This window comes from Tachypleus tridentatus, chromosome 12 (genome assembly GCF_004210375.1).
Source record: "Tachypleus tridentatus isolate NWPU-2018 chromosome 12, ASM421037v1, whole genome shotgun sequence".
In the NCBI taxonomy this organism is placed as follows: Eukaryota; Metazoa; Arthropoda; class Merostomata; order Xiphosura; family Limulidae; genus Tachypleus; species Tachypleus tridentatus.
Genome location: NC_134836.1, coordinates 94,120,160 through 94,147,092, shown reverse-complemented (window position 1 = coordinate 94,147,092; position 26,933 = coordinate 94,120,160). Strand labels below are relative to the sequence as shown.

The following is a 26,933-nucleotide window of genomic DNA, read 5'->3' as shown; positions in this document are numbered from 1 at the left end:
ATATTTTCTCAACCCAAATGAGCCGTTTTTGCATATATAATTCTCTACAAGTGGGTTTTCTCGACATCACTGAAACTTGCACTGTGAATCGTCAGTCTGATTTTGTTAGTGCACAGACACATCTCAAGCACAATACATTAGTATTACATCTGATTTTTTGTGCACAACAGACTTGTATATTTTACTAAAAGCTTATCACATTTCAGTGAAATACCATTAGTAAAATCAATATTATATCTGATATTCCTTCTCCAGCACAGTATTGGTCCATTGAACTGGCCTGTGCACATTCATTTTCATGTCTTCTTAAAATTAATGAACACTTTCCAAATATCTTGTTTAGCAGAGGTTACCAAAAGGGTTACAAAAATGTAGCCTATAATATTTGTCAAAATTTGGTTATTATTTTTGTAAGCATAAATATGAGTTAGGAGTATAAATTTACAAATGTAGTTTAAAAATATTCATTTACTAATTCTTCAAATCCTTTTTTGAAATGATCACAGAAGATTAAAAAAAATAATAAAATTTTGTAACTCTATCAATATAGTACCAGCAATGATTTACAAACTTTTCTTGAAGCATATTTTAATCTAATTGTTGTTTATATTAACACAATTGCATGACTTTTTTATTTTATTTTTTTACAGTAAAAGTTGGTTCTCAACACTGTTTCTCATATTCAAAGAAGATGGTATCGTAAAAGGACTCTATCGTGGAATGAGTATCAACTATCTACGTGCCATACCTATGATGGCTGTTTCATTTGCTACGTATGAACTCATGAAACAGTACTTAGGATTGGATACAGGACTTGATTCTTGACGAGAAATAACATCTTAGAGTGAAAGCTTAACTCCTTTTTTTTTAGAACTTGTCTTTCAGAAAATAATATTTACTACTGGATAAATTCAGTATCCTTGTATGTAACCAGCTTTTATTTTATAATGCACAGTGTTTAAAAAAAGCATTATGAAAGGATATTGTGCAGTACCTTGTTTTTAAGTGTATTATTTTGTATATTGATGGACAAGCACTGTCACCTAGAATATGTGATATTTATTTTCTTTATATTCGGATGATATTTTCGCACATTCACTAAGTTATTTAAAAAAATTGACAAACATAAAAATCATTGTCTACAGACATTCCCATCTTTTTTCTTACAAATAATACTTTTGAGTTTGGATTATCGTGTTATTCTTCATCATTAGTGAAGTCAAAATGATTTCATTTTGTTGTTACAAAATAATCAAGAAAATCACCATTTTACAATGAGTTAATTGTATAAGAAACTTAAGTATCTTTTTATAGTTATTGTAATGATGGTGATCAGCATGTGTAATGTGTTCTGTTTACTTGAGATTAGGTGTAGGAATACATAATCTTAGTTATTTATCTCTAACATTGAATGGATAAGGTTACAGTTTTGAATTACGATCAGACCTCATAAATATAAATACAGACATAATGCATACAGTGTGTGAAATGACATGTCTTACTGTACAACAATAAGATTATACAAAGATCAACAGAATAAGACAGTTCTCCCTTTTTTGTATTTCTCATTATTGCAAGTTTGGTGAAGTTAAGTGTTAGAGAAATGTAATTTTTATCTAATGTACTAAATTTGTGTTCTTTACAAACAGTTTTCTTACACAATAAAAAGGTTTTAGGATAAAAATGTGTAACGTTTTAAAAATTATGTACCTGAAAGTGGTACACTTCCAAATTATTCAGCTCATGCTGTTTCTTGTTATTGTTATATATTATAACCTTATCTCCTTTACATAATTTTAATAAGCACAGTCAGACCTGAAGCATTTGCTATGAGAAGTTATAATCAACAGAAAGTGTGATGAGGTGTAAGTTTCAATAGCCAGTACCTACTTTTATTCTGAATGTGATTTTTGAACTTGATGACAATAGTACTGTTTTGTTACTAAAGGAGCAGACTCGTTTCTTAAGTTGTCAACTATATAAATACTTGTCTGTATATCTTGTAAGACAATTCACTGAATTGCTTCAGACATTCTCTTTATTTCTGTTAAGTTATTCAATGCCATATTGTTTCTTTTAATATCACCTGGTTTCCTTGTATTAAAGAAATTTAAATTACATCAAAGTTTAATTAAAGTAATTACTACCAAAAGTAAACAGGTAAAGAATTTGTTTAAATTATTAAAATAAATAATTATTTTTTCATAGGAATAATTAATTTTGTGAAACTTTCCATGGAGTTGTCCAAAAGTTCAATTTTTCCTTTATTTAAATATCTTGCTTCCAGACAGCTGTGCATGTGTAGTGTTCACTATTGTAACACATAAACGATAAAAGAATTGACTGTGAAATGGGCATCAACTGCCTATCAGAGCAACTTATAGAAACAAGTGAATGTACAATGTAAGTGTGCAGCTCAAATGTAGAGGAAGTCATTTTGAAATGTCATGCGTGTTTATTCTGAAGGCATGGGCCTAACAATCAGATGTGAAATAGTAGAAAAGTGGAGACTGAAAGACAACTTTATAAATTTAAGCCTATTACCAATTTTATTCTGAAACTGATACATACAATGAAAAACTATAGTAAAGTTACAAAATCTGAAATCACAGAGCACTGAGGAAGATCTTTTGAAATAGCAACTTCCGACTGTGTTGTGACTAGTCTTAGTACTGTTACTCTACTGTTGTCAGTAAATCTGTTTCTTTGCTGGAATTTTATTGGTTTCAAAGTAGCAAAAGTGCATTCACATCCAAACAAAACATTGAATGTATTTCCAAAGCAAAGTTTACAAAGGTTTGAAAATCAGTTTCAGTTGATATGCTTCAAAAAATTTCCATTAACATCTTGCATAACAGAAATTTACATGTTATCCTACAGTTCACATAACACCATTTAAAACTGGTTATCTTGTTCATTTATTTTTACTTTCAATGTATTTGAAAATTTCTTTTTTTTAAGTTGTTTATTCATGGTCCCAGAAAATGACTGAATTCGGCAATTTCAAATTTGTTATTGATTTCTTGAGAATCTTAAAAATTTGTCAAATTCTTCTGTGAAAGTTATTTAAAAATATTTTTTTTTAAGAAAAGCTTCAATGGAGCACAATAATTTGCTTCTTGCCCTGAAGTTTAAGATTCAGGTCAGGTTGTTTAATTGCTCTGTAATACCTGTGAAGAAAGCTCAAATACAGCAGAATTCACGACTTTTTTTTTTCTCTCAAAATTCTTATATTTCCTTTCTCATTGTAAAAAATATTTTAGCATTACTAAGTCAACATATACCAGAATATAATGAAATATCTTCACACCCCCATGTCTAATTGTTCAAGAAAAAGAGGTAAATTTCCTATGACTCTGAGCATAATTGCCACTTTTGATTAAGTTTTATAAGTTTTGTGACATCTTTCATATATTCATTTAATGAAAGATATTTAATAACCATCTGTTACAAGGCAGAAAAACTTCTCAAACCCTGTCTCTTACTATAATGAATGTAGCATATATATATATATATATACACACACACACACACACACACAGTACTGGTACATGTTCAAAATAATAAATACAATGCCACCACAAAAATACATTAAAACATTTCATTTCACACTTTTGATATTCAAAATTCATACAATAAGAAAAATAGCTGGTATGTGTAACAACCATTTATTTATCACAGAACTCAATTTTAAATAAAAGTACCATTCTCACAACAAGAATGCAAGTTTCACTAGGACTTTTTGTGAGGATTTGATTATATCTTTATTAATGTAATTTGTAAATGGAGTACTTAAATATTTATTTTCAAATAAAGCATACCACTTATTTGTATATAAAAACATTACAGTTTATATTAACACTCTTCTGGTGTAGTACTTCTTAGGAAAACCCTTGTTTTAGAAATTTTTTATCAATGAGGTATAAAAACCCATAAGTGCTAGCACAAACAGCTGCCTTTAGGACATTTCTTCTAGTATTTCATAACCACTGAAGTGTGTGTTTTGTAAAAAGTAGTACTAATTTATATTTAAAGGTATACCTGGAATCTTTTCTGCAATAGTGAACTCATAATTGACAATGCAATAAGTTTATGAATGTCAATTATGTCTGTCATTTCATCAAGTTCTAGAAAGAAATATTTAGATTTTGACACAGATGCTTTTAACCTGAATTGCACTTTGCTAACTTCATTGATTCTTCATGAAGCAGCTAGGTAAGATAAAGAGGACACACCAAAATTTTCTAACCATTTTCTTATCTCTTGAAATCATTAGCCATTTAAATCATGTATTCTGTTGTAACATCAGTATTTCTGAATTGTTTTCATTTTAACTGAGAAAAACTAAAATTGTAAACTTGATTTTTGAATTATCATTGCTTGGGAAAGACATTTTCCTACTTATTCAACTTTGACAATGTCTTTTACCACAGTTTCTCTAGCTTCACCAGTGTAAATGTTATACATTTTGCTGTGGTTTGTTTCATAATGGCACCAAAGGTTATAGTCTTTTGTTGTGGAATTTAAAACAAACAGGACACGTTTTCCTTTGAAATTTGTGTACAAATAATCCTCTTTATACATTTGATTTCTGTATACTCATTACTTTAAAAAACAATTATTAATTGTAATTATTAAATTCACTCTGAATTGTTTACTTCAAAAGCACAAAAATTAGTCAGGTTGAAGCACATTTGCTGCCAACAGTAGATACTGACAAGGCTAAGCACATACATAATTTTCCAAAGATCACACACTTAACTCAGTTGACCAGTGTTGATTGTGAAGCAGGTGGGAACAAATGAGCTTTTTTTGCTATTCTAGTAAGATTAACAGCTAAATGCTGTTTCAGTGCATCGATTTTTAATTGTGAAATTCATTTTGCATATATAACGTGAGCATTTTGAATCACCTCTGTGACAAAAATTTCAGGAACAGATAAGTTTTATAAATTATTTTGGAATTTTTATTTTTTATGAGCATTCAAACATTTTTAGGGCTGAAGACTTTGCATGCTGGCAGTTGGGCAATACTGCTCTACACTTAAGCTGTGTCAGTAGATTTTATAGTTACCAATACATTTATGGAAGTGTTTCTTTAATAGGCAGTTTCTGCTCATTTTGCAGTCAACTCATGAATACTTTATCAAAGAAGAATCAATATAATAATGTAGAATAAATAACTTTTAGGTTACCCTATAATAGAACAAAGGAGTACTTTAAAAACATTGAAATTATTGTATATATCTTTAAAACAATAGTTTTAATTGATATCATTTGTGAAATGTATAAATAATTAACATTATTTGGATGTCTAAGCTACAGAAGAATTTATATGGTAGAAAAAAGTGTGTATTATTATTTATAAAAAACAATTTACATGTATATATGATTTGGGAAGATTTTTTTCTCCTCTTGGTGGCTTTAATTGATAAATATAAAGATAGTTTTAAAAGTAAGATCAAATGTAAGTTGCTTTTTAATATTTGCCAGTAACAAAATAATTTATTCACTATTTCACAGAAACTGAACTCACTGCAAAGAAACAGAAAAAAGTTCCTACATAGTGTGTGTGACTGGCAATCTTTATTGTATCTAATAAGGTGATAAAGTCATGCATTTCAAGTATCAAAATATTTTAACTTATAAATTGTTGAACATGCTCTGTATTAAATACTAATATATTGTAAAAATGATATACAATAGTTATTTTGTTACCAGTAGATACATGTGGCTGGTACTGTTAACTGGTTCCTTGAACACAAGTATATTAAGTAACTGTAGAATCTTTAGACCTCAATGATGTAAATAAATTTTGAATGTCCAATTTTGTACTGCTGTTTGTAGAAAATGTGTCCATAAGGGATTTACTGTCATTCTAAAATTCAGAATTATATATATAAAAACAAAATCAAAGTCTTGTACCAGGAGGACATGTTTCAATAATATTTTTTGTACATTGAAGAAAATACAAACTGCTATTATTAGATGGGTATTCTAGCTGAATTGTCAAATTTGAGCTTTCCATTATCAGATTAAATATCTTTTATATTCATTTACAGAAGCATTTAGATGAAGGAATGTATTAAAAAAAACATTAAAATGTGATCCAAGAAATTTGACTAAATAACAGTTAATTTTTTCTCAGATTACTATTGGAAATAAGTTAAAGCCAAATGTAATTTTATTATTGTAACTTATGAATCTGACTGATTAATTCATTACTCACATTTTATCAGATTTACCATGATTTTGTCTGTTTAAACAGGCATTGTAAAGACATGACTAAAAATGTTAACAATTACAATCCTGATGGGTAATTTCTTATGACTGGAGTTTTACCATAGCCTTGTAACAGTTTAGGGAAATATTATTTTAAAAAGTCAATGAATCTTACTGATATTTAATAAATTTATTCTCTAAACTAAGAAAAAGATATAGTTTATCTTCATAGCAAACTGTTTGTTTTCTTGGCCACAAAAACTTGGGAGTTTGGCAAAAAAATAAGTATGCATATAACAATTATTAGGAAAGCACTGGAAATTAATACTTATGTACAAGTAAAGCTTAGAAATATGGAATATTGATTTACATATAATATTCAGAAAAAAAAAAAAAAGTGGGGAATGTTGTTGCATAGCTTATTTGAAAGTTGAGATTAATGTTGTAATTATCATTTGTGATTTTTAGGTTGTTACTATTTCTTCTCATTCAATAGTAAACACTAATGGATACAAACCATCGAATGTGTCAACAGGTAAATAAGGTGCAGAAGTAGTAACAGAATTACATTTAATTACTGAGGTTAACTTAAATACATTTTCTCAATAAATGATAATGAATAGAAATTGCATGTGCATTTAACTGGTTTTAACTAAACTGTGAGTTCAGCTCCTTTATATTTTTTGTTGCAGTTTCAAGGAGCAATTCACAAAAATATTATGGTTCTGGGGAATATAAATGTATCCATTTAACCACCCAATGCAATTTGATTAAAAGTATATGTGAATTTAATACCATAAGAAAACTGAATCCATAAGTTAAAAATTACTTGTTATTGCATTAGAGTTTCTCAGCTTTCAGATTACTAGCAAAGTTTCAGATTTTTTTTTTTTAAAGTGGTTGTTATTCAATGAGTTTAGCTGCCTATTCCAAGATATAACAAACTAGAGGCACAAAACTTAAATCAAAAGAAATAATGTAATTAATAAATTAAGAGCATGGATAGACCCTATGATAAAATTCAGGATTTTGGAGCTAGCAAGAAACATTTGAATGTGTGATACCATAAAAAACTTCAACATATAGGTGCATCATAAGAGTGCCTTCCCTCTGGTGAATAGTTCAATATTAGGGAAGGCAGCAAATAGCTCTGTCATAAATACAAATGAATAAATTTAATATTTTTCATACAAAATTACAAAGTCTTTGAGAAGAGACATTATTTCCAGTTTGACTAGTATAACACTCATGTGTTTGTAAGTGCCAAGATGTAAACATATCCAATCAATGTGCCAGAACATTAAACTTGGTACTTTAAAATCCAAAACCCAAGTCAACTTTAAAAAATTCTGTTTCTACAAATCTTGGAACAGCCAAGTAGATTGTATATACCATTATATAGAGATTACAAGATTTTCAGCAATACAGTCAAGACTTGTTTTTAAAATGAATCTTAACTTCCAAATTTTATTGAGCCACTAGGTGTATAAAAGTAATTTTTTGATACCTTGCATAAGATTATTTCAAAGCAAATGATTAAATAAAGATAACCTCATTTAAGTATTTACAATCAAAATTACTTATCAAAATGTTGTTTTAAATTAACCTCCACTCATCCCAGGAATAACCTATGACTAACATTATTCCATGACACCAGAAACAAGGTGAACATCTTTAGAAATATTATTATATGTATATTTAAATCATAACAACACCATACACAAATTGTTAGGCCCAAGTTTTATTCATATAAACTACAAACATTTGGAATTACGCCATTAATTTTTTACCTAGCTAACGGGTAGCAATTGACACTTGCCAAACTCGAATAAGGTTGTCTGTATATCCTGCAAATAAAGTTTGTCCATCAGCAGACCAGGCCATAGAAATACACTGAGGAGGCTCTGCTTTGGAACTGGTTGTAATCACTTCAGGTCGAAGTTCGTCGACCATGTTCTTACCTTCAAGATCCTGCCATGAACAAAAAGACGAAACATATTTTGTAGCACCTTTTAAGATGATTAAGACCTAAAATACCAAAATATCAGGTTTTGTTTCTAGTGCAGTAATTAGTATGAAACACAGCTTTACAACTGAGTACTTAGATCCTTGTTTGAAAAACCAAACATTATTAAAGGATCATTCCATGTCAAATCATTCAGGGGGCTGCAGGTGACCCCCACAGAATGCCTTGAAAAAATTCACATGTGCTCATCTACCCATATAATGAAAAACTGCCAAAGATTAGATCAATATCTTCAAGTTTCTGATTTACGGCCCTGTAAAATTTAGTTAATTTCTTTTTACTTTTTGGCAAATTCATTTTTGGACAACACTGACTGCTTAAATCTGCAACAGTAACGGTGGTAGAAGGCTGAAATTTGCTACCCTGACTGAATTAATCTCACAGAATTCAAAAATTGTCTCAAATTAAGTTTATCTCTCTTAGGATTTGCATAGTAAGGCTGTAAAATCACCTGAAAACCCAAAATCATAAAAAACATTGGTTTATGTAATAAGCCATAGCTCTAAGACTTAATATGATACAAAGCTAATTTTTTTTTCTAATTTCCTATAACATATAAGTTGATAGATAAGTCAGCAATTGTTGTAATTAAAAGCCTGTAAGATCTCCTGTAAAAAAACTTAGCTGCAAGAAACTTATGATTTAGCTAAAAATAGCCCTACTTCAGGCCAGTTTGACCATGTCACCAGTTATTTAGCCTTTTGAGATTTTTACCATATATTTTTACATCTCTGAATATGATCTACAAAAAAAATCAGGATGGTTTTCAACCTACGTTTTAAATTATAATATTTTAAAGTATCCTCTGACCATACGTTTTTTATTTAAAACTTCAGTTCAGGTGTGTTACTGTGTGAAAATATATTCATACAATTTTGCAAAATACCCATCAGAATTTTATGAATCTCACTAAAATATTCTAACCAGCCTTTCACAATGTTAAATAATAAAGTTGTAAGAAACAAGAAATAATTAATTCATTTCTGAACAAGTTTATTGGCATAACTAGTTAGATCACATGGCATTGCACATATATTGTGTATGAATTACATGCAGATATGGCTGAGTTGAAGATTCATAATATAATAAATACAAAGGTAAATCAAACACAAACAGCACAGTGCTACAATAGAGGATAACTGAGAAAGATTATGGTTATAATAAATTGCAATAATCGTGACAATGAAATGTTTCAAAACTGCTTTGACAATAAATTAGCCTTAACAACATCAAATAAACATTGCTTTGTTCAGACAGCTTGAATAAATTTCTGAAATTCGAGTTTGATTATGTTGTGATCACTTTGACTTAGAACATAGTGGCAAGCACTACTGCCTTGCATGGTAGGTGCACTTATCTGACAAAGAATATGTTGGAAAGGAATCCAGCTTTCATCTTTACGTGACCTTGCAGGCCATGAAAACAGTTCATTTCTTGATTTCTTCACAAATGACACCAACACATCAGAATGTTCATCTGATCTATCTTTTATGTTTCCCACATACCATTCATGATTGTATATACATGCCACATATTTCCATGGCTGATAATTGTCATTGCTATCATTAGACCCTATTTGAGCTGCTGCAGCATCACTTTCACTGCTACTACCAACAGTTACAACTGTGTACACATCATCATCTGATAGCCTTCTCATATACAATATGTTGGTAGAATAAAGTTATGATGTGACCTAATACCTGCCACAGGTTTGCACTTTTCATAGTGCTCAAGTAGATCAAACTACACAATTCTGCAGGACTGATTCCTGACTGACAAAAACGAACTGAATGCTCTGAATGTGGTCCTTTGCCCAATGGTACATATCAGACACACTTAAAATTTGATAATTTATTTTTCACAACTTTGCTTTTTTTGAAGATCATGCTTAGAGATGTAACAATATATGGTAAAGGCTGATTAGAATATTTCAATGGGATTCATAAATTATTTCAAAATTGTATGGATATATTTGCACATAGTAACACACCTGAATTGAAGTTTTTTGTCAAGTAAACAACGTATGGTCAGAGAATATTTTAAAAATTATAACTCAAAGAGTAGGTTGAACACCATCCTGATTTTTTGCAGATCATATTCAGAGATGTAAGAATATACGGTAAAAACCTGAAAAGGCTGAATAACTGGTGACATGGTCAAACTGTGGCCTGAAATAGGGCTATTTTTTAGCTACACCATAAAAAGTTGCATGCAACTAATTTTTTTTACAGAAGATCTAATAGACTTAATTACAACAATTGCTGATTTATCAACTGATTTGTTATAGGAAATTTGAAAACAAAATTCAGCTTTGTATCATATTATGTTTTAGAGCTATGGCTTATTAAATAAACCAATGTTCTTTTATGATTTTGGGTTTTCAGGTGATTTTAGTCTTACTATGAAAATCCTAAGTAGAGATAAACTTGGTTTGAGACCATTTTTGAATTCTGCAAGATTAATTCAGTCAATGCAGCAAATTTCAGCATTCTACCACCATTACTCTTGCAGCTTTAAGCAGCCAGTTGCCTGAAAATGAATTCGCCAAAAATAAAACAAAATTAACTAAATTTTACAAGCTGTAAATCTGAAACTATTAGAGATATTGATCTAATCTTTGGCAATGTGAATTTTTTTCAAGGCATTCTGAGGAGGTCACCTGGAAAATTTTCCAAAATCTGGATGATTTGACATGGAATGACCCTAAAACATGCACAGAACTTAAAGCTGTGTAAGAGAAAGTGCAAGACATTTCAGAGTGCTCAAGCCAACAAGGCTTCCTTTTTTAATTGTGAGTTCAGCTCATATTTTTTGTTGTGGTTTCAAGGAGCAATTCACTAAAATATGGTTCTGGAATATATAAATGTATCCACTTAACCACCCAATGCAATTTGATTAAAAATATGCATGTGAATTTAATACCGTAAGAAAAATGAATCCACAAGTTATAAATTACTTGTCATGCATTATCAGAGTTCCTCAGCATTTAGATTACTAGCCAACAGTTTCAGAAATTCTAGCTTTTCCACTAGGGAAACCACTGTCATGTGGGAATTGGTATTACTTCAGACAATAATGCTTTTAATACTTATGGAAAAAGGAAGATGAATAACATTTAATCCACTAATTATGAAATCACTCTGTGCACCTAAAAAGCATTTGGTTACCTCACACAGCCAAAAGTGTAACATGTATACTATAGTTTATGGATAATTTTCTTTTAGCTAAAATGCAAATATCTTGTAACTTATCTTTAGGCTATTAAATTAACACTTTACAGTTGCATAAGAACCTTCTCATATGCTTTGTGTAGTGTTAGTGTAGTAGACTTGTGCAGATATTAAAAATAGAGAACCATCATTTCAGCATTTGTTTTGACTGCTTCATGTTCAAATTAAATTGTTAGAGGTTCATTTTCAAATATTTGTCCAAAAGTAACTTGTTTTACATTTGACAATAACAGTTTAGGTACTATTTTAAAATGGATAATTTTGTAATTAGTTGGAAATGTAATGCAATATACTTATGAATTTTGAATTTTGAATTAAACAAAAAAACATGCAAGTTCTGGAATATGGATCATATTAGAGCAAACTGCTCTACTCTAACAAAAGATACTTAAATTTTGTCTCAGCAATTAATCAGATATTTTACAAAGTTAAGTATTTTAATGATAGGGTAACTTAAAACATTTGTTTATAAACTTGTCTTGCATAAACTTTTAAATCATCAATTGCAATTATTTGAACACACACAAACCACCAACACAAGATTATCTTAAAAACATTTCATTTTTTTCACTCGTAAGAACACAAATAGACCCATCTTAATATTAAATAATGGTTGTTGAGCACCATAATTATTAAATTACCTTTTAGTAATACTTCAGTTCTCAGTGAAGTCAGTTAAGTAAATTAACTTTACCTATTGGTTACAATTTTAAATGTAAGATCTGCCAATGTATTATAAAATATTACACCTTATTTGACAAAGTAATATATCATAGATATTTTATTTAAAATAACCCATGCAATGAAGTTAGTCTGAAATTTTGTTATAAATAATATTGTAGAATAACTTGTATCAAAAATATATATCAACTTTTATAAATATCATATTGCAATTTGTTACATAATTCAGTTACAGAACAGTTACAAATTATCAATGGTAGCAATTAACTCTCAAAAGTGTATTTTTGAATTTCATAAACGGTAAATTAATAAATATGATATCGAATTAATGCTAATCAGACTCAAGAATTTTGTAAAAGCTTTATTAACAGAAATGATGCAAGACTGAGAAGTCAACATAATTACTGTCACAAAAACTTTCTGACCAACTTACCATCACATATTTACAACTATGGTGTTACTACCAATTGGAATACTAAATTACATACCACTAAGCCTTAGAAATTGCAAAAGAAATGTTACCTTAAGTATAAATAACAGATTATTTATGAAAGAATAATAAATTCAAATTTCACCTACCCAAATCTTGATGCTTGGGCCAGTAGCAACACACAACCAGTAGCGGTTGGGGCTAAAGCATAGACTATTAATAATGTCAGTGTGATCTAGGGTGTAGAGATGCTTTCCTTCATTAAGGTCCCACAACATAGCTTTACAATCCTAATGGGATAAATTAGCTAGTTCTTAATAATTCTGTGCTTCTATTTGTTTCTGACTGTATGATTGAAAAATGTTCTTATCTTTTTAAGTATGATGAATAAATTTCAATAACAAATAAAGGAACACTTATTGTAAATAACAGGAAAATAAATCAAAATAAGTATTACGTTCACAGGTTTTAATTTATATATACAAATAATCAAATTATTTTAGAGTGTAATTCAAGCACTTCTTTATTGAAATGACTTTATCCAAGTACCCCTACAAACAATAGCAGACACTTGTAAAGCTAACTGGAAAAGCCATTACATTGTTTAAATATCAAATACAACATTATGAAAATGCTCAGAATTACAATTCATTGAAATTGGAAATGCAGATATCAACTTTAGACTTGGAGATGTTGACCTTTCATCACATCAGGTTTAGAGAGTTAAAAAGAGGACTGACTGAAGATAAAAACAAAATAGTTGAGAGAAAGATGATGCAACTTCAAAGTACAATTGATAACAGCAGGACAGAAAGTGTTGGAGATAGGTAGTGAGATTTATTCTATTGCAATAGCAATGAATGTTTATTTAAACTATAGAAAGATAAGTTAGACAAAATACATATTTATCAAATAGCGTCTATATCAGAAGGTAATTTATTATTAATATTGAATATACTGTTCAGACAACATGCAGATTATTATATGGCATTTATTCTACCTAAATAAAAACCTGTGAGCAAAAACATACAAAATGTCCTGATCATGTGAATAAGTACACTAGGTCACCTAAAAGCAAGAAATATGCATATTAATATTCTTTAACAAGAAAGGGTATGTTAAAGTTCACATTCCTCTTTCCCTGTTAAGAAAATTAAAAATTTAGAACATGTATAAAAATTTTACCACAAGAAGGACATTTTACTTAAATACTAAGTAATATGTTGAAACATATTTGTTGCAGATAGATTATATGTGCTATTAAGTACTATTTTCACAACTAGAAGCCAACACATTTCAGATACTCATTTCACCATGTAATACTTATTGTAAAACCTGAAAATCTAACAAATCTTGAAAACACCAGTATTACAGTTGAACATTAAGCAAAGTGACTCACTTTTCCACCCGATGCACACAATGATCCATCTGGAGAAACCGTCACAGTGTTCAGGTAGCCAGTATGGCCAATATGGTTTGTCTTCAGTCGACAGTTGGTCAGGTTCCATACCTTGATGAAAGGTGATATTCAATGAACACTTGTTTTTGTTTTTAAATTACAATACCAGTACTAAAACTACACTCATCATTGCAGAACAAGTCATCACACATAATCAAAAATAAATACATGATAATCATTGTGCAGAATTTTGTAAAGGTAAGAACTGGTTCCATGGACTATACAAATACTTTGAAATAAAGAACTCACCTTAACATATTTATCCCAACCACATGATACAATTATAGGATTGTTATTGTTTGGAGAAAATCTTACACAAGAGACCCAATCACTGTGACCATCATCCTGCAGAAATAAGTTTGTGTATGTACTGAAGTGACAGATTAAATAAAACACTGCAATTCATAAACATAAATCACAAATACTGAACTACATAGATGATTTATTTAAGGAACTCTGTGTAAATCCAGAAATTTTTAACTTTACTTCTATACTGAATTTAGAGTAATTATTAACAAAGAAGTAACAAAATTAAGACTTCTTTTAAACACCATTTTTTAAATTATGACAGTTACAAATTAGCAACATTATACTATTTAAATTAATAAGTATCTTATAACTTTGACACGTTTTCACAATAAAAGGCATTACAATGTTCAAAAACACACATTTAGGATAGGAAAAATAAATTATAAAAGAAAAAATAAAAACCTCAGATGAAAAACATCCTTAATATTTCAAGAGCCCAAGAGCCATTTTCTCTAACTAACCTGAATAGTATACTTGCACTGAGCCAAAGTATTCCACAGTTTGATGGTTCTATCACGAGATCCAGACACGATCTGACGGTTATCAGCAGAAAAAGCCACACTCAAGACATCTTTAGTATGGTCTTCAAACCGGCGAGTTGTGTTTCCCCTAAAACACCAAATATTACAGAGCAAAATGAATTACACTATGCAATTTAAATCATGCATAAATCACTTTGATACACACACAAACAAGCTGGATTCTGATCTCATCAATCATATAAATGTCTTGAATATATCATGCCAAAATATGTTTCCACAATATTTAAATATAGTAAATATCATTAAATTTCATTCAATGATTTACCAAGATTACTAGCAACATTTAACAGACAGTAAAACTTCATTAATCCAAGTACATTTGTATGTATTAATTCTTCTGGATTATATTAACAACATACATTTTCAAATAAGCATGAGTATAAACTACCAAGGGAGGACAAACAATTGGCAAACAAAATGTAACTGCATGCACAGTAAACTTGGCAGTTTATTATTTTATATATGCCATCAATATCATATAAACTGAACAAAGTTCATATTCCATTATCTTCACATTAACCATTATTTTATTCAAACCAATGACTTAACTAATATTATATACATTGCATATGTTCATCTCTTACACAAACATTCTAATGGTGCCGATATTTCTATAAACATTTTCCAAGAAACTACGACAGTAATCAGTGAGCTATTAAAGCTTAGGTCAAATCCATGAAATTTCTTTCACTATGTAGTTTAAACCTCACGACTTGTTGTCATTTGCAAGTTTTATCCAAGAAAATAGATAGTTTGAAATCACTTTTGCAAAAATAACTTTAAAGAAATGTTAACACTTGACAGTTTAATTCATTAAGTAGCTTATACTTGGTGACAGTAATTGTATAAAATTACCACTCATCTTATATATGTAAAAACAGCAGGTATGGGTAGAGAAAGCTCTATGTAAAGCCAGCCATTTTTACTTATATATTTTTCTCTACAAGTGGGTTTTCTCGTAATCATGGATTACCACTCATCTTGCTACATGGTCATTGCTACTACCCCTAAGGCAGGTCTTTAAACTAAACAAATCAAGATATTTATACCTAGACCTGCTCTCAATAATAATTAAAAGGCCAGATAATAAGCTTTTAACATGTTAACAGCATTTTTATTTAAAAACTACAATTTAACAGATTTAATAAGATGAAAGCCAGCCACAACTAATTACATAACTATATTTACCCTGATGACAATAATAATAAATAATTCCAATTTGTATTGTGCCAAGAATTCATTAGTTATTCACATATAAGAATAATTGGCATCTGGATATTATTTTAAAACATACACTTTCCCAAACATTAGATTTTTAAAAGGATGATACATTTATATTATCTCTGGCTTTGTTGTAAGAATGGAAAACCCGTATGTATCAAATGGAAATGTAAAAATCACTTGTGGAAGATATATTTGTTCCAAGCTCTAAATGATACAAATACCAACTGTCAGATAACTATATTTACTGAAAACTTGTAATTGGTCAGGGAAGAAGGGTGTGATCAAATTATCAATAATTTGATATAATAATCAATATTATTGCAATTTAGTATCACAATTACCATCTCACGATCAAAACTGGTATTTAGTGTCTCTGCATAATTTTTAAAGGTCAAACCAGGGGTAGTCTTAGCCATTCTGGAGCCCCAAGCAGAATTCAGTAAATGAGGCCCCATAACATTAAGAAAACTTGGGCACCCTTCCATGTGTGAGGCTCCAGGCAATTGTCCAGTTTTCCCAATAGGTAACACCATCTATGGGCCAAACAATATGCATAAATTTCAAGTTTTTGCATATTGTTTGCTTATATTGAGAATAATTTAAAAACAGCTAAAAGAAAAATTATTATAATCCTTACAAAACATAACGATGAGTTGCCTAGAGTCACAGTTCTCTTACTTACACAGACAAATCCCACAAACGCAGAGTTTTATCCCAAGAACAAGACAGAGCATACTGGCCATCCGAAGACATCACCACATCAGTTACAAAGTGACCATGACCCTTCAGACGTTTCTGAGGAATTCCATAGTTTGTGTCGTCACGAGTCAACTTCCACATAATGAGAGTTTTGTCTAAAGCAGAAAGATATTTTTTTAATACTAAAAAGAAACTATCCTTTACACTAGTACAAAATCTCCTACAGAAGGAGAGTTTGCTTGTAATAAGACTGGTGCATCGTTAAATATTCCAAACCTTAACTATAAGAGTAATCTTTATTATACTGATCAATATATATTTTGCACTACTGTTCTATAGTGGATAAACAATAAAATGTTAATAGTACTCCATGGAGTGGTATAGAAAAAAACTCAAATACTTCCCTAATTAAATATTTATTCATGCCAAAACTATAACTAGGTACAGCATCAGCAAACCAATGAAAATGAAATTAGCATCTCAGTTATTAATACACTATTTTGCACATAATCTTCAAGGAGGGTACTACTAAAACAATACCCTAATTCTTATAGAATAAAGAAGTGCAACAGTTATGATACTTCCACTTTGCTAACTGGCAAACAAAAAAGCTGACAAAGTGGTCATAAGATTCTACAAAATTACACTGTAGTTGTAAAGCCTATTATTTAATGGATTTGTCTTTTTACCTTAGCAACGATTGTGTTACAATGAATTTGCTATCAGACCATACATACACATTAAACATTGTAACTTACATCTTGACTAACATTGTATTTACAATGTCATTTTGCACACTTGTAGCATTAATGACATTAATATAACTATTGTATGTGTATTACAAATAAGAAATTAACTACTACCATAAAATGATAAAAGTATGTTAATTTTTGTGGGTAACTCACTAACTGAAATTAAGACAAATTAACCACATGACAAAAAACCTTTTCTACCCAAGTGTTAACACAGAATGAATTTCTTATAATACTAGAAATGGAAGATAATTTATACTTTCTGAAGTAAATATGATACATAAATAGAACTATAATATCTTAATATATTCAAAAAGACTAGAAAATATATTGCATTTAAATTCTGTAAAATAAACAATGGATGCACTTTGATTTTTTTGGACAAGCCATAAAAATTATAACTGCTATACAATGTATTTTAATTTAAAAGGAAATTATTTGGATGAGAAATGGATTACACTGAAGGTCACAGATTGTCTGATCAAAGCTATAATAAAATTGGTTAATCACCCTTACTGTTTATTAGAATAATCTATTAACTGAAATTATGATTTCCAGTTGTTATTCAAACTCAAGTAGTCAAAATATTGCTGCTATGTTTGCCATTAAGCACAAAGCTACCCAATGGATCATTGTGCTCTTCCTAGTTTGTTGTTTTTTAAATTCAAGTTGGTTCCAGCTTTAGTGGTTTTGGGGCTTCATATTTAATTTCCATTGCCATCAAACTTGATATGCTGTCTATTATGGCAAAGCTACTCAGGATGATGAGATGAAAAGCAATTACTTTGAAGCACTTATTACCAACTATTTATATTTGTCTTTGCTTCTTGATCTAGTGAATATAAAGAAAGCAAGTGACTGGCAGTACTTCCCCCTCAACCCTTTCTTTATTGAATGAAAGGGATGGTTTGAAAACCACTGTACTAACTGATTGATCAATATATTTGTTTTGGATGGGTATTAAAATTATAATTTTCTTAAACTTCTACAAATATGTAGTAAATGGTTGCAGGGGTTTGATGGAAGTGTTCAAAATTATAAAAGGAATATATGTGATTAATACATCACTTTTTGTGTTTAGTGTTAGGACTAACAAATATGTACCTAACATTTGGCAGAGTGGAAGATATCAAAACATTAATACTTTAAAAAAGAATAGTTAACCTTCACAACACATTGCTTTTGGACATAATATTCAGAGAGGATTGGAAGAATTCAAGAGAAAGCTTGATGAATATTTTAGTGTAAACAGATAGTTGTTCGTAGAAACAAAGGAGCCAAATCCCAAATCATAAAAGAGGCATAATTCTTAGATCTATCCTCTACTTAAAACAAGTGGTTTGATGTATAGCCTATCAAATCTCTTGCATTCCGTGAGAAGATAAGTGTACCATCTGGTAACAATTTTCAATTAATTATAATAGAGAGTCCTAGAAAATTATAGTTCCTGGAAATGCAAGTCACAGTTTGAAGTATATAAACCTTCCATAAACAAAATATCAATTATTGTACACCAAACAACAAATGAAAAAATCTATACAGTACTAATACATGCTAAGTCTATGATGTATTTCAAGGCAACTAATTTTACTAGTTGTAAATCAGCTTCAGAAACATACTGAGGATCTCTAAAACCTTTGTCCATTTTGCAGAGACCAGCATGTGAATGTTAAAACTAAAAACAGGGCAATGGATTAAACTGATTGGACAAATAAGGATCAGTAATACAAACAATAGCTCTCTTCATACTCTGCTTTGGTCTTGTAGAAACAAAGCCACACAATAAACAATGTGGTGCTTATTATATAATGCAAAACCAATATAAAGATACATCTATTGAAATTGAACCAACAGCATACCAAAAAAATGATGAATGGAGATTGTAAACAGACTATATGTTGACTTGGTGACAAATTGCTTTATGCCCCATCAGGTATAAACACACAATATGTTATCCTAACAAGTTTGCTGTAGGTCACATCATTAGGCATTATGGCATGACTAAAGGGAAAAAAAAAATGTGATAAATGTGGTATGAACAATTTACCAATTACCTCATAATATGACATAGAACAGGTAGAGGTTACTAACAGTACGTATCTGTCAATCACAGTATTTTAAGTTTACAACATAAATCTGCATTTACAAGTTTCAAATTTATAAATTTTATTAGGACTACATTTTACCTTGCCTTGACAGGTTTCATGAAGTTTCAGGTTACCCGGTAAAACAATATTTTATCATTGACATATTGCTAAACATTATTCCAATGAGAAGTTCACATTGTTCAAAAGGTTGATTTACAGGCTTAATATTTGTTTTGTATTAATAATGAATTACATAAATGAGCTTGCAACGTAAACCAACTAAGTTTTAGTAGCAAAATCCAATGGAATGTGAATACTTTGTTCTTTTCATTATTTAAAAAAATAATTCACCAAAAACCCCCTTATCATAATGAACATAAAAACATGGCATACATTACACATATGATGTTAGAATTATCAATTATCATTGCTAATTTAACAACAGTTCTCCTTGGAAGAGAATAAATATCAGGTATAATATACAGAAGTACTGAAAAACTGTATATGCACATTACAAACTATACAATGAGTAAAAGGTATGTTAGTTCATTAGATGAACTTCATTAGTTTGTATTATAATTTGTCAGTCCAAGTGAAACCAATGTCAAAAATTTACAAACATATTTTGAGTGCAAATGCATTAAGTTTAAAATTTGGTTTCTCATGTACAAGTCTTGCTACATCTTTTTTTAGATATATTCATTAATTTGAGAACTACAATCAACATCCCCTCTCCAATACAGAGTTGTTCCAATTAACTGAACTAGTGCATACTAAGGTGTCAGTAATATTTTTCATATTTTTAATTTTTTAAAAGTAAAATGGCTTTCTTTCATCATAGGTAACACTGTATATTGCAATAATTTTAAAAAGGTTGATTTCATATACTTTAGACTTCTAAATAAAAGAAAATCTTCAACAGCTACAATATTTGAAATTCTTTTAGCCAGGATTAGAGCATATTAAACTATCAGTACTGTATTTGCACTTTTATTAGTTGTATTTTTGTGTGTCATCAATACTAACCATGGAATGAGCATATACTCAGTCAATTTTATTACTCAACATGATTTCGAACACTACCAGCCTAACTTCACTCTGAAATTCATTTACGCAAGATTAGACAAAATTAATCTATGAAACCCAGAGTGTGGTCAAATACATCAATCTAAAGGGTATGACCTCCCAAATCAAAAACTGTAAGTAAATCTTAAATTGGTCAAGAGATGGCAGAGCTACAAGCTCAAGTTGTACTTAAGAAAAAGAAAACAGCCATTTTAAGCCACCTCTAAAACTGTTTCTGTCAGGGAGTAGTGGACAGACCTGGAGAGGAATAAAAATCCGTCTTACAAAATGCTTCCCTTGATAATTATGCTATTACTAAATTTAACAACATGACAATACTTTATTTTAGACTTCAGACTGTATTCCACACACATATTCGTACAGTTCCTGCAACTTTCACAATAAATCAGACGACTCTTTGCTCATAATTAACTGAAGCATTTAACACTGATAATACAATTTACACTAGTTACAGTTACAAGGTGTGCTAACCACGTCACTAGCAGTGCATGTTTAATTACAAATGTGATTTGTTTATAAAAAAAACTGCTCTTTTGTAATATCAATATTACATAACAATTACTTAGAAATGTTTCTCCTATAATTACTAAAAGAACTTCAGTCATTAAATTAACGTCGGATCACAAAATAACCGTAACACAGGTGAACCTATACTACTAGACTACAACGCGTAAGCACTCAAAGTTCTCAACGACGCATAGGATAAGCTTACTCACCTCGAGACGACGATAGAATCATTTCAGGATATTTTGGATTTGTGGCAATCTGAGTAATCCATCCATTGTGTCCTCTTAACGTTCCTTTTAAATAAAGTCCCTCAGTCATGTTTTAGATAATTTCTTAAGCGTGGTTATTGCGATGAAAACAGATTTTTTTCTACACTACCATCCGACCGACACGGTTATATTATTTACCGTGAATTGAGAGAACGTGCATGATTAGTAGATGGCGCGTAAATCAAATAAATTTTAGCTTTTGTCACTTTGAAAGCTTCTTTTTAGTTCAATTATAATTGCTGTTCATCGAAACTTTATTCTTTTATAAAGCATTAGCTAAAAAATAAATCGTGAACATTTATTACTTGAGTTAAAAAGGTATCTACCGTATTCAGAAAGTTGAAAAGGTTAATTTTACCAACATTCATCTATTAAAACAGAAATAGAAATAAATTAACTTTTGCTGCTTTGCTTTTGAATACTCAAGCAAACGTACATAAGGACTATGTGTGCTAGCTATTCATAAGTTAATAAACAAAATAATATATTAAGGCACGTAGTCAACAGTATCCTTTAGCTCTTGAGCTTCTATTTTCTGTCCAAATAATGGAATTACTGTCAGTTTTATAACGTACTCACTGATGAAAAAAGGTGAAACCTCGATATTTCAGAACAGAATGCAAACCATGAACCATCGAACCTATAGTATAACATGTTACTATTTAGCCATGTCTAGCTCTACAAGTTATTATCAGTTAACGAACGTAACTGAGAGATCAAACCTTGGTATTATGTCTTTGGTCATTTCAAAAAATGTATTACCTGCAGTAACAAAACTGATAAAAACACAACAACACATGTTTGTATTATATTACTACATTTTGTTTATATTCCAAGACGGAATACATCTTAATTATAAATTATCATAACTAATTACCATTAATGATTTTTAAATGTCTTATTCAACAAAGATTTTACTCCTAACACATGCGATAGGCTTTAATTTCTTATATTACTACATTTTGTTTATGCTCTAAGATGAAATATATCTCAATTATAAATTATCATAACTAATTACCAATAAAGATCTTTAAACGTTTTATTCAACAAAGATTTTACTCCTGACACTTACGATTGGCTTTAATTTTTTATCTATCGAAAAAAAATATAATTTATTTCAAATAATTTGTAGTGAAAATTGAATCAATTGTTTCGTATCTTGATAACAGTATATATACTTCCGGCCAAAATCTTAAGGCCAATGAACATAAAGAAAAAATATGCATTTCACGTTGTTAGACTCAACCACTTATTTGGGTAGAGCTTCGAAAGATGAAAATAAGAAAAGGGAAAATAAGAATAAAAAACTGTTTAAGCATTTAATAGGGAAAATGTGAACACTATGAAATTAGCCAAAATACTACCTGGTCAAAAGATTAAGACCAAACCAAAAAAAAAGTCCTAAACAAGGTAGGAAATACCCAACAACAGGTCTCAGTAGTGACTTGTACGGCCGTCATTGCAAATAACTGCAAACATTCGCTTTGGTATGGTGTTTGCAGAAGGCTGGTTGGAATGTTATTCCAAGTGGTGAAAATAGCTTCACGAAGATCATGCACTGTTTGAAATTGACATCCTTTTCTATAAACTTCCCTTGCCATCCACCACCAAACATTTTCAATGGAGTTCAGTTCGGGCGAACACGCTGGATGGTACAAAAGAATCACGTTATTCGCCATGAAAAAGTCCTTTGTCCTGCAGGCATTGTTGTTCTGCTGAAAGATCCAGTCATTTCAACACAAGCGAGTGTCTTCAGTCAATAAGAATGCTGTCTCCAACATGCCAACGTTGCCAGCTGCTATTTGACGCCCCTGTATAACCTGAAGCTCTATTGTTTCATGAAAGGGGAAAGTATCCCAGATCATGATGGAACCTCCTCCTTTGTGTCGTGTAAAAAATGTCTACGGTGGGATATCCTTATCGTGCCAGTAACGTTGGAAGCCATTTGAACCATCCAGGTTAAATTTTTTTCTCATCAAAGAACAAAATCTTCGTCCACTTTTCTTTGTCCCATGTTTAGTGTTTCTCAGCAAAGTTTAACCGAGTTGTTTCGTGGTGTGGAGGGAGGCGTGGCCTTTGAAGACGTTTACGGTTTTTAAGGCCTTTCTCTCGTAGATACCGTCTTATTGTTCTTAAGCTGCATTCTGTGTCCGTAAGGGCCTTAATCTAGTTTGATGATCGGCTGGTGTCTTGCCGGACAACACGTCGAATCCTCCAAATCAACGCCGGCAAAACTTTCTTGTGCCAATCACTTGAAATTTTCGTTCCGTATCCCTCAGGGTCTTTTAGGAAATTTGCAACAACAGTTTTACTCTGCCCAATCTCACTAGAGATGGCACGTTGAGAGAGACCTTGCTTTTGCAGCTCGACAATTCTTCCACGTTCAAACTCTGTCAACGTTTTAGCCTTTGCCACGTTTTTACCCAATGTAACAAGGAGATGTCAGTGGGAGATGTTGGCAACGCTAATGCTTGAACACAAATGACTAAATTTTGTTACGTGTTTACCGATTAACGCTTTGTTTCAGTATGGTCTTAAACTTTTGACTAATTAGTATTTAAGCTAATTTCATAGTGTTCACATTTTCCCTATGAAATGCTAAAAAGTTTTTTATTTTCCCTTTTCTTATTTTCATCTTTCGAAGCTCTACTCAAATAAGTGTTTGAGTCTGACAACGCAAAATGCATATTTTTCTTTATGTTCATCGGCCTTAAGATTTTGACTAGCTGTGTATAATAAAAGTCGAAGAACATTAAATGAGTATTTTGAGAATTTGAACTTTGATGTTAAACATTCGAAATTTACAAAACTAAATAAACTTTCGAACTGAAATAATCTGGTTGCAAATGTATTCTAAGTTATATAACGAAATTAACAAGGCAAGTAAACATGGAAAATACATTGACATTTAATATATGTATAAAACCAAAATAACATTATTGGTGTGAATCATATAAATAGTTTCCTTGAGCCATCATAATATGCATGTACATTATATTAAATGTTTTCTACCTGCATTAGTTTATAAAAGTTTTTTTTCAATTATTTGTCTACAGTAGATAATATCTATTCTGCCCGAGAGGATATTGCAGAAACACATAGCATTTAGTTTGAATACTCTTTGCTGGCGAAGTTATCGTTGTCTAACTGTAACAGGCGATCAATTGTAGGAAATAACTAAAGTCATAAAGTAACACTGTTGATTAGATGAAGAAACTTGTTAACTTCAAGTGCCATTTCATAGTTCAGTTCTACTTGGAGATTCCAGTAAAGGCTTACCACAAGGCAGTCATGTTTTTTTCAACGGAAGTTAATCTAGAAAAAGAAAGTTTTGAATCTAAGTTTCCACTCTAGTGGAAACGACAGCCTTTTCTCGTGTACCGGTACGTATGCTATGTTTTCATGTTGTTTTATAACAAAGAATGCATTGATTTCTACCAATCAGAACTATTCTTATTATTCAGTTTCACGCACACGCCAGGAAAACTCAGTTATCATTTTCAGAATAACCCTCCTTATTTCTGGAACGAATATGCCGTTCCTAGCTGGTCTGTTTATCTGCACTTGTCGGAAAATCACTTTTTACTTGAATATATCATACCATTATGAAAGATTTAGTAAATAATTTTACTAATTTTATCTTTTCCGTTTTAAAGTGTACCAATATAAGACATATATGAATATAATTTACAGCTCATCATTGTGGAAAATCCTCGTAGTCTTTTTGGATGTGTTCTTGTCTAGAGTTATTTCAAAGGTGTGCATCCACAAAAAGCTGGTTTAACTTGGTGACAAATGTTAAATCTAGTGACAGAGTGAACAACTTCAAATTCAGTTTCATTACCAATATAATACAATTTTATAATTAGGGATAACATGAAAAAAGAACAAACATTTGATACATTCCTTAATCCATAGCTATCTGGGTAGCTTCAATTGGTTTTGTGCTGGTTCTCATGAAAAAATATCAGGTGTTTAATTTGTATAAATATTAAACACTACCAGAACATTTGTAACGCTTTCACTAAACAGCACCGAATAATTTGATTTTTCATACTCTATACTACTTTATATTATTTGCACACTGCATAACTACAAAGTTTTATTTTTATTTCAGTAGATTTTCTCGTAGAAGTATCAAGATATATAATAGAAAACCTGAATTTGTTGTTGTGGTATAGAAACACACGCTCCTTGCTTATCGTCTTTCTTTAGGGTTAACAGTAAACAGTTTTAATGTATTGACCATAATCTGTTTTATCAACCGCTAGTTTAAGGAAAGTGCAATTAATTAACTAGCCCCTACCTAATATGCTACCGTTTGCAGGAAAGAGAGCCATCATAATCTGGTGTACTCAGAACTATTTATTGATTTTTTTCTCCTGAGGAGTGATCTCAGTGCACAGGAGCCACGATTGATTCATGGTTTATTGTGATCTAATGAGTTTGAAAGGTTTTTGTGTAGAGTTTTATACTTTCTTGACGAGTGCATTTTACTACTTTTTTGTTCTTTTGTGAACTTTTGTTTAGGTTAGATTTAAATGTATTTAAAGGAGAATACACATCTTCCACAAGTAGAAAGATTTGTTTTTGTTTTGTTTGTTCTTGAATTTTGCACAAAGCTACTCGAAAGCTATCTGTGCTAGCCGTCCCTAATTTAGCAGTGTAAGACTAGAGAAAAGGCAGCTAGTCATCACTACCCACCGCCAACTCTTGGGCTATTCTTTTACCAACGAATAATGGGATTGACCGTAACATTATAACGCCCCCACGGCTGAAAGAGCGAGCATGTTTGGCTCGATGGGGATGCGAACCCGCGACCCTCAGATTACGATTCGCACGCCTTAACATGCTTGGCCATGCCGGGCCAAGTAGAAAGACTAACAACCAATAAAAGGAATTCAATATTGAGGGTTGACGACTGTCTGAGAGAATGGTTATTTCTCAGAGATATCCTCTCCAGAATGTCAAACTTTTGCTGCTGTAGTAAATATCCATTACTACAGTTTCACTACAGCCAAAGAGTGAGGATAGAGAGCTGCAAGATTTTGGTACATCAAGAACTATAGATCGAATTTTACCCTGAACGTTAGTCTCACTGTAAAAGTAGCGTGGTTAACTTGGTGATAACTTCTAAAGCTATTCTTCTCATTATATTAAATACAAACACGTGAACTGATATTCCATGTATCAGTTATGTATCAGATATATCAACAATTTAAAACAGACGACACAAACCTAGGCAAAAATGGTATCTAAAGAGTAATACATTTGTACATTGCTGAAGATAAGCTTGGATTCGATTTTCATTTTCGCAGAATTACCGACACATTTTTGGTTAAGTCAAGAATTGCTTTTATTTCAAATAATTAACTTAACGAGAGCTTTAGCGTATTTTGAATAAGATATAC

General features: G+C 30.7%; 2 protein-coding genes and 1 long non-coding RNA gene across 7 annotated transcripts in view; 1 reads left to right on the top strand and 2 right to left on the bottom strand.

Moving 5' to 3' along the window:
- Positions 1–5,826, top strand: part of LOC143234033 (solute carrier family 25 member 16-like) — a 47,446-nt gene extending 41,620 nt beyond the window's left edge. For 4 of the 5 annotated variants that reach the window (XM_076471048.1, XM_076471049.1, XM_076471047.1 and 1 more), the window contains exon 10: positions 651–5,826. In XM_076471048.1, coding sequence (XP_076327163.1) covers positions 651–825 — 175 coding nt within the window. In that variant the 3' untranslated portion in view covers positions 826–5,826. The remainder of the gene's footprint in view (positions 1–650) is intronic. The other variant, XR_013018479.1, reaches the window with a different exon arrangement.
- A 2,120-nt stretch (positions 5,827–7,946) lies between these two features.
- LOC143234035 (small ribosomal subunit protein RACK1) lies at positions 7,947–21,691 on the bottom strand. Its single transcript, XM_076471050.1, has 7 exons — positions 21,463–21,691; positions 16,805–16,976; positions 14,818–14,965; positions 14,297–14,392; positions 13,988–14,098; positions 12,738–12,878; positions 7,947–8,192 (listed from the first exon to the last, which is right to left on the bottom strand). The coding sequence occupies exons 1-7, from the start codon at positions 21,569–21,571 to the stop codon at positions 8,016–8,018; spliced, it is 954 nt and encodes a 317-aa protein (XP_076327165.1). The 5' UTR covers positions 21,572–21,691; the 3' UTR covers positions 7,947–8,015.
- Positions 19,433–21,440, bottom strand: LOC143234036 (uncharacterized). The gene is made up of 2 exons (XR_013018480.1): positions 21,309–21,440; positions 19,433–19,574 (listed from the first exon to the last, which is right to left on the bottom strand). It is a non-coding gene; the product is annotated as an uncharacterized LOC143234036 (long non-coding RNA).
- Positions 21,692–26,933: the final 5,242 nt, after the last annotated feature.

Coding starts and splice junctions, on each gene's coding strand:
- LOC143234035 (XM_076471050.1), bottom strand. CDS start 21,571: ATGACTGAGGGACTTTATTTAAAAGGAACGTTAAGAGGACACAATGGA. Junction 14,966..16,804: donor CGTTTGTGGGATTTGTCTGT/GTAAGTAAGAGA, acceptor TTGGTGTTTTAG/GGGAAACACAACTCGCCGGT. Junction 12,879..13,987: donor TGTGTGCATCGGGTGGAAAA/GTGAGTCACTTT, acceptor TTATCCCATTAG/GATTGTAAAGCTATGTTGTG.